Source organism: Morus notabilis, unplaced genomic scaffold (genome assembly GCF_000414095.1).
Source record: "Morus notabilis unplaced genomic scaffold, ASM41409v2 Scaffold2967, whole genome shotgun sequence".
In the NCBI taxonomy this organism is placed as follows: domain Eukaryota; kingdom Viridiplantae; phylum Streptophyta; class Magnoliopsida; order Rosales; family Moraceae; genus Morus; species Morus notabilis.
In genome coordinates, this window is record NW_010366305.1 from 50,809 (window position 1) to 64,107 (window position 13,299).

Consider the following 13,299-nt stretch of genomic DNA (forward strand, 5'->3'; position numbering starts at 1 on the left):
ATCAACATAAGAGAGAAAAACACACAATACATGATCATCTTACAAAGAGAAGAATAGTCAGACGCTAGGAAACCAATATTACCACCATATAATCAACACACAAAGAGAAAAGCATAAGAGAGAAAACAGATAAATACTAAGGAAGTAACATGACAATATAAAATACTAAGAAAAGCCATTCTCACACTGCCTAGCTCTCTCTATAGACATTTTGTTGATAACTTAGAGCTTTCTCACCTTCACTGCTTGTATTATTTCCTTTTCACACTACTCTTCTTTATATTACCGCTCTTTATACTACTGCTACTCATACTTTCTTTTTATATTACTGCTCTTTACATTTCCTCTTATATTACTGCTCTTTATATTTGCTATTATATTACTGCTCTTTATATTTTATTTATATCATTGCTCTTTATATTTTCTCTTTTATGATTGCACTTTATATTTCCTTTTTAACATTGCTTGTCTCATCTATCAATTTATTTATTTTGCTATTTCGGTCTTTATATATTTATTAATTCGCTTGTAATTCATTTAATATTATTACACCTTTGAATGTCTTATACGGCTTAGTAATACATGATGAATGTTTCCACTTCGTTAGTATTAACACGCCAATAATATCACGTTTGGCACTTTTACGTGTCTCTCCTAGTCAATGTCGACTTAGTTATCTATGCTTTGATTTATATCTGAATTGGTGTGTATACTTAGTTCTCGTTTATTTTACCGATTCGAATTTTGTTACAGTAAAAAGTTCTCAGAAACAATCACATCTAACTTTTTTACTACAGTAAAAAGCTCTCACATAAAGTCTTATCTCAACTCGAATTAAAAATTCGAATCAATAAACTAAACGCGCCCTTATATGTTCCACCCGGACCTCAGAACAACGGTCAATTAAAATTAATACCAGTGATTGAGGTTAGGGAATCAGTTCACATTTACGTGTTACAGAGGTTTGTTTCTCCCTTTTCTTGAAAAATGCTTGACACTAATTACTTGTTTTCTTATCACGTAGCCCTAGCTGGCCAGTTCCCTTGGAGAACCAGCGATGACGTTTCATGTGCTCGCGACAACATCTTCGTGGAATGTTGGGTTTTTTGGTAGCCACCATACGTGACGAGAGACAACAGCCCATGAAGCCCATGAAGCCCACGAAGACGAATCCCAACATAACGTGAAGCTGAAAACTTTGGCAATGAGCTTTCCACGTACGACGAACCCTTGGTCGATTTACTTGGTTGATGGAGGTGTTGGATCCTTAATTTAACATTAGGCTTATATGTGAAGATTGTCGTTTAACATTAAGCCCATTTAAAGTGATCTATTAAGATTTGAGTAATTTAGATTTTAATGTATCCGATAAGTTATAAGCCTTTAATGTGTAGAGACTTAAAGGTAATTTATATTTGTATATATGATGTGCTAAAATAAAAATACTAAAAAAATAATATGGAAGTTATCTATATGTAGTGGTTATGGTTCTCAGATCACACGTATAATTCTATTTTTTCTGACATCCCATCATCAGAGAGAGAGCAGAGAGAAAGTTAGACGACTCTCTAGGAAAACGTGTTAATCTGAAAAACAAACTACACATCTTTAAAGAGTAATTTATTGTCATGAATTAAGATACGCTTTCGCTTTTTAATCTATTATTTTCTTGCCAATATGAATGCTTTCTGGATTTTGAGAGATGTTTTACATCTAAGGATATTTTCTAACATGAGACCCTTAAAGACGACATTGAAGATGAAGGCGAGGGAAATTCAAAAATTCAAAAAAAAAAAAAATTTATAAGAAATTAGGTCATAGATTGACATTACTGAAATTGTTTTGCGCAATACTACGAGATAAAGATAGCAAAATGTTGTGAAATTAACATAAAATCTATATGAATGCAACTTGAAATTCACATATATAGTAATAGTTATTCGCATCTATAGCAAATTCAGGGTTGTGGTTTTCCACGTTTAACCCAAATTCGCAAAATCTACACTAAAAATTAATTGGTTTTTTCTATATATGCATAGCAAGAAAACAATCAAGTCTTAGCTAGAACCCATTAAGTTCGGTTGATTGGCGGAGGTGCCAAAACTCTGATCCGGTTTTCCCACAGTTTCAAATTCACGAATTCCCCTTCAACTCGTTCGTCAAACTCATCTAAAGCAATCTGATCGTCTCGGCATGCAAAATGCACGTAGGTAACTGCACCATTAAGATTGCAACCATATATAAAAAGAAGAGACTAATTTTGTCACAAATAACAAATATATATATATGTTATATGTATGTATATGTGTGTGTGTATATATATATATATATATGCATGTACGTATAATGCGCTTATGGGATCAAATTGACAATCAATAATATACATGCTAAGACCAAATAACGAATAAGGGGATTAGAAAAGGGGATTTGTAGGACGTAGGACATTAATGTCCTCTTCCTAAATATTGAAAAATATATATCCTTCTCTTTCCTATTAAGAATTATAAGTAAAAAAAGAATAAAAAAACTGGAACATTTATAATAAGTACTTGAACAATTACATAAACAAATTTATGTGTAATTAAAAAGTAGTAAGTCTAACATACAAGCAAAAAAACAAAAAACAAAAAAAGGAAAGAAAGAAAGAAGAAAAGAGTAAGATTAATAATTATATGAATAACAACAAACTAACTAATAAATTATATGATTAATAGGATTAGTGAATTAGTAAACATAAGCAGAAAGAAAGGATTAATTTCTAATGGATACTCACCCGTACATATAAAAGTCACCTTTTGCAAACTTCTTCTTGCACAAGGCACAGTTCTGAAGAAAAACTCCGAACCCTTCATCAGCCCGATTGTTCTTCTTCTTTGAAATCCAATCATCTGCGTCTTGAGGCGGCGACGCCAACTCGAAGGTGCACCTCTCAGAGTAGACTTGTTCCCGACCATGATGATCATGATCAATCGGAAACACCAGTACCGCGGCATTCTCGATATTGTTACCATTGGTAAACGGGTCGTTGACGGCCGCGGTGGATGAGTTCGTGGGCAGTAGCGCCCGAACGCGCCTTAGAAGAGCCAAGCGCCTTCGTTTCGAAGCGCCATTCTGACGATTGAGGTCTCTCTCACTTGACGACATTGGCAACTATGCTTCTACTCGGTTATGTGTTTTGGTCACTTGCAATTGAAATCGAGAGTCTTGAGCGTTTCTAGTAGGAGTACTAATTGGTAAGGGATTAGTATTATTGAAGAATAACCCCTGTTATTTTATATTTTGTGATAATAGATAATTTTGGTTGTAATTTCGATAGGACTCATTATTGATCCGCTTTTTCACTTAACGAACCACTATAATACGATCATGTACAAATATATGTATAATTACTTGCTCATTATCGATCGGTGGTGCATAGCGTACGTAGATATATTTAATTTATTTCTTTTATAATTATCTAAGATTGCCTATCTTTATTTATTTTTTGTTTCGCAATTAATATTGCTACCCCGTTTTAGGTTTTTTATCTTTCAATATAAAAGAAGTAATAGCAAAAAAAAAGTCAAAATCATTCAATTTTGTAAAGATATATTTATTCAAGTTTTTTTAACGAATGCATTTTTAAATTTATTTATTATAATTTTGTTGACATGGATTATTATCGTCATCCTAATTAGATTAGTTCAAAATTTGAAAATTCAATGACTTCCCATGTTGACGTCCTTCAATTTATTTTGATTTGGATTGCTCTCTATCTTGAGATTTTCTATTTGATTTTAAAAAAAAAAAAAATTTGCTGATCAAAATTTCTATTTGATTTAGGACTGTCTCTCTTTAAATAGGATATTAAAAAGTAAAGAAAAATCAAGGGAGTTATTTTGATCTTCTTTGAGATTTGAGATTCTTCAAATTAGCCAACCCCAGCTACAACGAAGGATGAAGAAACAACAAGCAGCTGAAACGTTATAATTTCTTCTTTCCCATTATAAAAAAATGATAATTTCTCATTAACGTAAAAAGTTCTGAAATTCCCACGCTCCGCACCATCATCAAATCCCCATGCTCCGCACCGTAATCAGTATGTTATGGCAAAGTCCGTGTCATTTGGGAGGAATTAGTGGCCATTCCTCGGAAACCCACTGCTTTGTTCGAAGCTCGTATAAGCGTCAGAGAGGCAATGCAGTTGTCGCTGATCATAAGATCTAGAGTGTAATGGCGCTTTATTTTTCTACTACTTAGTTTTTTGGAGGTTTATTTGAGTTTTTAATTTAAATTAAAATATAATTTTAAGTAAGAGTTTTTTAATATAATAAAAAAATTAAATGTTATTGTTTTTAAAAAAATTTTACTATAATAAAATTTAAATTAATAAAATGAATAAAATCTCAATATCTAACTCTGATCTGAAATTTTAGGGCCCGTTTAGTTCGTTGATTCGAGTTTTTAATTCGAGTTGAGATGTGATTTTATGTGAGAGTTTTTTACTGTAACAAAAAAGTTAGATGTGACTGTTTGTGAGAACTTTTTACTGTAGCAAAACTCGAATTCTAAACTCGAATCAGTGAAATGAACGGGCCAGTGTGTCTCAATGGAAGGGTTCCTTTTACAAGGCTTTGACGACTTCATCTCTTTTACACGTGGGATAAAGAGCTTTTCAGAACTTGCCCCGCCCATACTAATTTTTATGTATTACATATGTGTGTCCTCAGTGATATTAGTAATCAGTGTATGGGCTTTCTTTTTTAGGTGCTTTTGGTTTCGGCTTTTAAAAATTGATGGTTTGGACTTGTTCTTTTTTTTTTTTTTTTTTTTTTTTCTTTTTTTCCTCTTTCAAATATCATTTTGGTTTTGCTTTTGAATTGATTCTTTTGGATTCGTTTAGAAACGTTTTTTTTTTAAATAATTTTATTTTTAGTTTAAAAGTGAAAATAAGATTGTTTTAAAAATTATTTTAAGATCAATTTTAAAATTGTGTTTGATTGGATTTTTAAGAGATTGTTTTAAAAATAATAAAAAAATAAAATCATGTTTTGTTATAATTATTAATTAATATATTATAACATTGTTGATAAATATTATAAAATAAAAAGAGAAAAGAGAAAACAACTTTCAATCGTTTTCTAATTCATTCACAAAAATTATTCTCACTGTTTTTTGTTTTTGTTTTCGTTGTCAAAATATTTACTAAACAAACACGGTTTGCAGACTGTTTTTATTTTCGTACTTTAAAAGACGTGCAAAAACATTTTCAAAAACAAATCAAAAATCAATTCTAAACGTATCATTTGTTTTTGTTTTTTATTTTTCTTTTCATTTTTGACACGTAGATTGCTTTTAAGTCTCTTAACGTAATGATAAACTATTTTTATTCTTTTTCTTTTCCCATAACATTAAAATGTTTGCTGGTGCACATGCGTGTTTAATTCACAAACTTTCTTACAAGTTTGTTTCCCAAGTTTACAATGATCAATTACTGTCCTTTATAAGGTATACAAATTAATGTGATTCATAAAATGTTTTGAAATATTTTTGAATGGAAAATGTCTTATGTGCCCTCACTAAATTCAAATCCTACATCAGTCACTATAATCATCGTTTCCTATTTTGAGTATATGAATGTGTCATTTTAATCTCCTCGAAGCGGAGAATATAAATCCAAATTCAATCGTCACTAAGATGAAGTGTGTCCTATTCAAAATCGAACCTCAAAATGGCACCTTGAAAAGGGATTTCTAAGCCATTTTTTCAATAGATCTCACAATTTAAAATGTACAACATGGATTTGGTATGGCTTTCAACTAGGGGTGGCAATTCGTATCACGTGTTGCGTTTTGATCGTTTCTTTTTAAATTTACAGTCAACCCGAACACGACATGTAACACGAAATTTTTCAAAAACCGCAACACGAACATGACATGACCACTTTTATGGGTTGACACAACACGAAAATGACCCGTGATACGAAATTGACCCGTGAACCTGAAATTGACACGAAAATTATATACTTTTCTTTAGTTTTTTACATATTAGAAATAACTTAAAATTCATAACACACTAAAATATAATAACATCTATCAAAATTAAGTAAATAATAGTATAAGATTTTGAGTATAACTATCATGATATCACAAGTTCATAATAAAATCTAAAATATATAATGAAAAATATTTTTTTTTTAATTTTTTACGAGTATTTTTTTAATTTTTATGAGTTTCGTGTCGTGTTCGAGTTAGGCAGGTCCAACCTGAAATTGACCCATGTTTTTCATATCAATTTCAAGTCAACCCAATTCTGATCCAAACCTCTTTTTTCTCCACTTTAACTCATAAAATTCGTGTCATTTTCGAATCGTGTTGTCGTATCATGACCTATATTACCAACCTTACTTTCAACTCTATTACAAAATTATTCTTATTTATTCTATCTTATAAATAAGAAAACTCTCAACTTATAATTAGGATGGAGGAACTTACAACTAATTAGGTTGTCTTTACTCGTCCAATTTATTATACGTAGTAAAGCTCAAAATGGTATATTTGTTATATAGTACGATGTTAGAGTGCACTAGCGCTTTAATTTTCTTCTTTAGTTTTCCGAGTGTTTGCTAATAATTTATGAAGTTGTTGACAATTTGAAAGTTTGCTTTGTCACAATGGAATAGAGATGCATTGAATATATATATATATATATTACTACATCCTAACCACCATAACATTTCTTTGAAATGAGCAAACCAACAGACAAGTTTATTGAACAGATCCTTTAAATGCATTAATATATAAAGCCAAAGTTGGAACAATCTTCTTATGCAATGGGAAGTCCTCTTTCAAACAGAGGGAGAGGATGGAGGGGCTCACGTGACTGATGCTAAGAATTGAATGGGGGAGAAACAAATTGTCGTTTGCTAGCTGGTTTAGTATATGTTGTCGCTTTAGTACTATAGGAATTTTGTCGTTTTGAACGTCTAAAGGCCGATTGAAAGTTGAAACGGTGTGTTTTTCAGCTTCATTTTATTTCGCTTCCCCTAAAATACTTGCGAGTTGTTACCGACGGCCCAAAAGGATAGATGATGCCCGTTTCATAGAGTTTATGCTTTTACTTTTAGCAAGGAAAAACGACAATAAGCAATACAAACTGATTTTTAAATTTTATAATAAGCAATATAATTGTTAGAATTAAGTTTATAATGGTTTAATTAAATTTCAATACGAGTTTCAAAGTTGTGCTTTTTTAAAAGCCATATTTTCTGACTTTAATTTACGATTCTTCTAAAACGTCAAAGCAATTTTTACACAGATACTTTCAAAAACAATTTTTAGACCTAAGAAGTCAAAAGCAACTTTTAACAAGCACTCCCAAACAGGCCGATATTTGCATGCTTTTGAGACATCTCTCTTCTAAGAAATCCAAGTTTTATCTGCCTCTTCAAAGATTTGGAACAATTGCTGGCTCGATAATAATTTCTTGAAAGTTAGAAAAGATATATGTATATATCCACCTTTAATTAAGGGTTATAAAAACGGTTCATTTACAGTCAGCACTGTGATAGACATACAACATTTGTCTATTTATATTTCATCAAGTAATTATCTCTTTACATATTTACATGTCACATTTTAAATTCCCTTATTAAGGTCTATTTACAAGCGTTTTTAAAGTGATTATGTTTTGCATATAAAAATAAAAATGATTTTTTTTTTCTAAAGAATAATGCTGTCAGACCGTTTTTTAAAATATGTTTGATTTTTTTTTCTTAAAGAAATTGTTTTGAATCTAAAAAAGTAAAACCGTGTATGGTTTATGAAAATATACCTTTTGAGTATAGAACCTTTAAAAAATGAAAAAGAAAAGTGATACGACTTTGTAACGTTTTTTTATTCCTTGGCAAAAAAAAAAAAAAAAAAAAAAAAAAAAAAAAAAAGGGGGGGGGGTTTTATGACGGATTTCAAAGCATACCATCCATTTTCAAAAATACATTCTAGCTAACTAAACACTATTCAGAAACTGTTTCCAAATCAATTACACTGAGAAATACAAAAAGCTTTTTAAAAAACGGAACTAAATGGTCCCTAAATAAATTTGTATGATAATGTTAAGGATTAATTTTGTTGGTACTCCTAAACGTAGGGGTCATTCTCCTTTTATTTTTTAAATTTTGAAAACACTTATTTTGTTTTTTGAATGGTGAATTTGTTTCATTTTAAGTCTTTTTGTAAGAATTTTTGTTAAAATTAAAAGGAAAAAGAGATGGTTAAGTGTAATCATGTAGTTTTTATCTATTTATTTTTAATAAAAATTCAAACAGACGTAACTGTTTTGCTCTCTTTTTCTCTATCTGGTTTTGACCGAAATTACAATAGAAAGAAGTTGAATGAAAATAATTTAAAATTTAAGAAGTAAAGAGAAAGTTTTTAAAGATTAAGAGATAAATTTACAATGATCCTCAAATTCAGAGACTGCAATGATAATAATCCTAATTTCAAAATACAAATATATTAGAAGAAGTTGGTGATAATAATTGTACAAGATCACAAGTGACTGTCATTTTTGACAATTAAGTATTAGTATACTAATTAGGCGCAAGTAGAAACACGACAAACACAAAAATGAATGACAGTGAAGTCTTCCGATTGTTGTTTACATGATCAATAGAGTAAAAAGACAAAATCTCTATCCGCATTCGTATTAATAATTTAATTATCTGTGTTGTTTCTTTTGTGCCAGCTATAGATCACTGATTTTACAGAGAACGCCAAATATATATTTTGTCCCTTGGGCAGTTGGGCTTTCTTTTGATCATCTGTCCCTCGAAAGTGTCATGCATGCATTTTCTCTGCCAGCCGATGACTATCGCCGCGTCCACCAATCCACACACATTTCTTGTCTTAATCCCTCGCATGCACACCGACACGTACTCTCCTTACCTGTTTCCCTCGTACGGACTCCATCTCCAATTCTTGACAACTCCCACATCTGTATATATACATCTTCCTTTGTTCTGTATATGTGTAGAATATATTTATAAATTTATATATGTATATATATGTATTATGTATATAAACAAGACGATTATACATTAATACAATTTGTCTGTGTTCTCATTTCTCAATCACGTGAAGAGTAGGTGGGACGCGGTTACCCGTTTCTATCTCAACAGGACGCGTCAGCTTTTCCCATGCAGGCCACGAGTCACCTTGCATGTTTATCTGTTGTGACAAATGTACGTGCATGTCAAACCCTAGTCTCCTATAAATAGAATCATTACTTTACCACGTTTCTCACCAGCAAAAACCCACCCACACTCTACTCAAACATGGCGATCAAATCAAGTCTTCCTCTGTTCCTACTTCTCTCATCCCTTTTCGTTGCCTCTTTTGCTCTCTCTTACGACGAAGAAAATGATCAACACAGGATCAGTCCCCGCCAGGAGTACCAGCAATGCCAGAGCCGTTGCCAGGACCAACAGCTCCACGGCCAAGAACGACAACTCTGCCAGCACCGCTGCGAGCAACAGCTGAGAGAGCGCGAGCGGGAGCGCGAGCAATCCGAACACGGCGGTCGAGGCAGAGGAAGCAGGGAGAGCAAGGAACGAGAGCTTCGTGAGGAGTTCGAGCAGTGCAGGCAAGACTGCGAGCGCCGTGAGAAAGGGCAACAACAGCAACAACAGTGCCAAAGAAGGTGCCAGCAAGAGTACGAGGAGAGGCGGCGAGAGGAACAACAACGTGAAGAGAGAGAGCGTCGCCGACGACAAGAAGGCGGTCGGAGCGTGTACGACGAGGAAGAAAACGATTATCACAGGACCAGCCCTCGCCAGGAGTACCAGCAATGCCAGAGCCGTTGCCAGGACCAACAGCTCCACGGCCAAGAACGACAACTCTGCCAGCACCGCTGCGAGCAACAGCTGAGAGAGCGCGAGCGGGAGCGCGAGCAATCCGAACACGGCGGTCGAGGCGGAGGAAGCAGGGAGAGCAAGGAACGAGAGCTTCGTGAGGAGTTCGAGCAGTGCAGGCAAGACTGCGAGCGCCGTGAGAAAGGGCAACAACAGCAACAACAGTGCCAAAGAAGGTGCCAGCAAGAGTACGAGGAAAGGCAACGAGAGGAGCAACAACGAGAAGAGAGAGAGCGTCGCCGACGACAAGAAGGCGGTCGGAGCGTGTACGACGAGGAAGAAAACGATTATCACAGGACCAGCCCTCGCCAGGAGTACCAGCAATGCCAGAGCCGTTGCCAGGACCAACAGCTCCACGGCCAAGAACGACAACTTTGTCAGCACCGCTGCGAGCAACAGCTGAGAGAGCGCGAGCGGGAGCGCGAGCAATCCGAACACGGCGGTCGAGGCGGAGGAAGCAGGGAGAGCAAGGAACGGGAGCTTCGTGAGGAGTTCGAGCAGTGCAGGCAAGACTGCGAGCGCCGTGAGAAAGGGCAACAACAGCAACAACAGTGCCAAAGAAGGTGCCAGCAAGAGTACGAGGAAAGGCAACGAGAGGAGCAACAACGAGAAGAGAGAGAGCGTCGCCGACGACAAGAAGGCGGTCGGAGCGAGTACGAGGAGGTAGAGACCGCGTCGCGTGACCCGGAAGAGAAGTTTAGGCGGTGCCAGCAACGTTGCCAGGAACAACAACATGTCCAAGAGAGGAGAAGGGAGTGCCAACAGGAGTGTGAGAGGAAGTACAGAGAGGAGGAGAGGAGAGAGAGGAGGAGGAGAGATGATGATGACGATGAAGAGATGTATAACCCGGAGAGAGAGAGAGAGGGGGAGGAGAGAGAGAGGGAGATTAGTCCTAGGAGTGAAGGGGAGAACCCTTACCACTTCCGCTCTCATAGGCTGCAATCTAGGTATAGGACTGAGGAGGGTCATCTTAAGGTTCTTGAGATGTTGTCTAGGAGGTCTGAGCTGCTTAAGGGGCTTAAGAATTATAGGATAGTTGTCTTGGAGGCTAATCCCAATACCTTTGTTGTCCCACACCATTGTGATGCTGACTCCGTTTTGGTTGTCACAAGAGGTATAAGTTCTCTTCTGTTTTCTCCAAATATGATGATGATGATGATGATTAGTACTATATAGGTGTTGTTTTTTACTTTTTCTTAAGTTAAGACTGTCTCTTAATCGAACCTTTTGAATTTATACTAGGTTTTAAGGTTGATTATACGTTAATTTCTTATTTCTTAAAACCGTAAGAAAGATAACTAGTAGAAGTGACATATATGGCCGTCTTTTATTCTTCAAAAAAAAGGGACATATATGACGGGATATTTTTTATTATGGTGAAAAAATTAGAAGATTAATGCATATATGTATATTATTGCAGGAAAGGGAACAATCAGCATTGTGAGGCAAAACAACAAGGAATCGTACAACATTGAGCGTGCAGATGTGATCACTGTCCTTGCAGGGTCAACTGTCTACTTGGTCAACGACCAAAACGAGCCCTTGCAAATAACCAAGCTTGTCACCCCTGTCAACATCCCTGGCCAGTTTGAGGTACTTTTATACAATATCATTATTTTATAACCCAAATATATATATATATGTGTATGTATTTATGTATGTAAGTGTATATATATAAACGAATATATGTGGGTGTAGGAATACTATCCTGGTGGAGGAGAAAACCCACAATCATACTTCAAGGCATTCAGTACCAACATCCTCAAGAGCACACTCAGTGTATATATTTTCTTCTTCTATATTCTATTCTCTTTTCTAGTTAAATCAACTTTGGCTTATAATATGGTTTTTGCGTTTTGTTTACTTTACTTGCAGGCCACGGAAGAGCAAATCGAGAGGCTGATTGGAGAGCAGAGGGAAGGAAGAAGGCAACTTCAGAGGCCAGGCTTCATCAAGAGAGCCTCACAAGAGCAGCTCCAGGCCTTGACCCAACACGCTTCTTCGCCCAGACGAAAAGGCGGCCGTCAAACCACTGGCCCAATCAGTCTTCACAGCCTGAGTCCTACTTACTCAAACAACTACGGCAAGTTCTACGAGGCTACTCCTGAGGACAACAAGCAGCTCGAGGAAATGGACGTTCTCGTCGCCTGGACCGACCTCAAACAAGTAAAAAAAAAATCAAACACTTGAAACACTTTTTTTTTTTTTTAAAGTGTTTGATGAAATGTATGTTTGTATGTTGATCATTTTGTAGGGTTCGATTTTCGTGCCGCATTTCAACTCGAAGACTACTGTGCTGGTCATGGTGGTGGAAGGGGAAGGGCGCATGGAAATGGCCTGCCCTCATCTCGCCAGACAAAAGAGGCAACAATGGGGGGGACGAGAGGAGGAGGAAAAAGAAAGGCAAACTAGCACTTGGCAGTACCAGAAGGTGACCTCCCATCTCTCGGCCGGCGATGTTTTCATCATCCCGGCGGGTCATCCTATCTCCGTCGTGGCCTCCAGTAATCAGAATCTGAGGATGGTCGGGTTCGGAGTCAATGCCAGGAACAACGAGAGAACCTTCATCGCCGGTAAATTTCGTCATCTACAAGTTGGAATAAAATTTATTAACTTTAGGACAAAAACCATGAGTTTTAGATGTCAAAAATTAAAATTTACAAGTTGGAATAAAATTTATAACTTTAAACAAAAATCATAAGGTTTTAGATATCAAAAATTAAAAATATTCAAGAGGATATATTTTGCGCAAAAATCGTACGTCATTATGTATAATGACATGAATGGATTGCGGCGAATTTACAAGAGTGAACTTTTTAACTTTTGTCAAACTCTGAAAAGTAGAAACGCCATTTTAATAGCAAAAGTTGGTCAATTAATTTCTTTCTGATGCAGGGAAAGACAACGTGATCAAGCAGTTGGAGAGGGAAGCCAAAGAGCTGGCCTTCAACATGCCGGGGAGAGAAGTGGAGCAGATATTCAACAAGCCCAAGTTGTCATATTTCGTGCCCCAGGAGAGCCAAGAGGAAGAGAGTCGTCAAAGCCACCCCCTGAACTCAATTTTGAACTTGGCCGGATTTGCCTGAGCAGTTTGAAATGCTTTGTGAATAAGCATGTAAAACAAGACTTGTATGTTTTTTTTTTTTTTTAATAATTGACTTGTACGTTAGTTTTCCTTATATGTACGTACTTCTCATCATGATAAGTGGGCCCGGACTTTTGTATGTAGCTGTGCAAGAGGAAAGCTGTAGCTTTCTACACCATAAATAAATAAAAATAGAGGCTTATATATGTATTTCTACCCTAGTACAATCGTTTATATACACTTGAATGTTTCCATTTTGGCATTCTTAAACAAACGTGGCACTTCTAGACAAATTATACAAACAAGTCAGAATTCTAGACATGTT

At 35.6% G+C, this 13,299-nt stretch overlaps 1 protein-coding gene across 1 annotated transcript; it reads left to right on the top strand.

Moving 5' to 3' along the window:
- Window positions 1-9,313: 9,313 nt before the first annotated feature.
- LOC21386156 (vicilin) lies at window positions 9,314-12,975 on the top strand. The gene is made up of 8 exons (XM_024173422.1): window positions 9,314-10,301; window positions 10,413-10,532; window positions 10,581-11,003; window positions 11,310-11,482; window positions 11,588-11,668; window positions 11,765-12,055; window positions 12,144-12,471; window positions 12,785-12,975. The coding sequence occupies exons 1-8, from the start codon at window positions 9,314-9,316 to the stop codon at window positions 12,973-12,975; spliced, it is 2,595 nt and encodes an 864-aa protein (XP_024029190.1).
- Window positions 12,976-13,299: the final 324 nt, after the last annotated feature.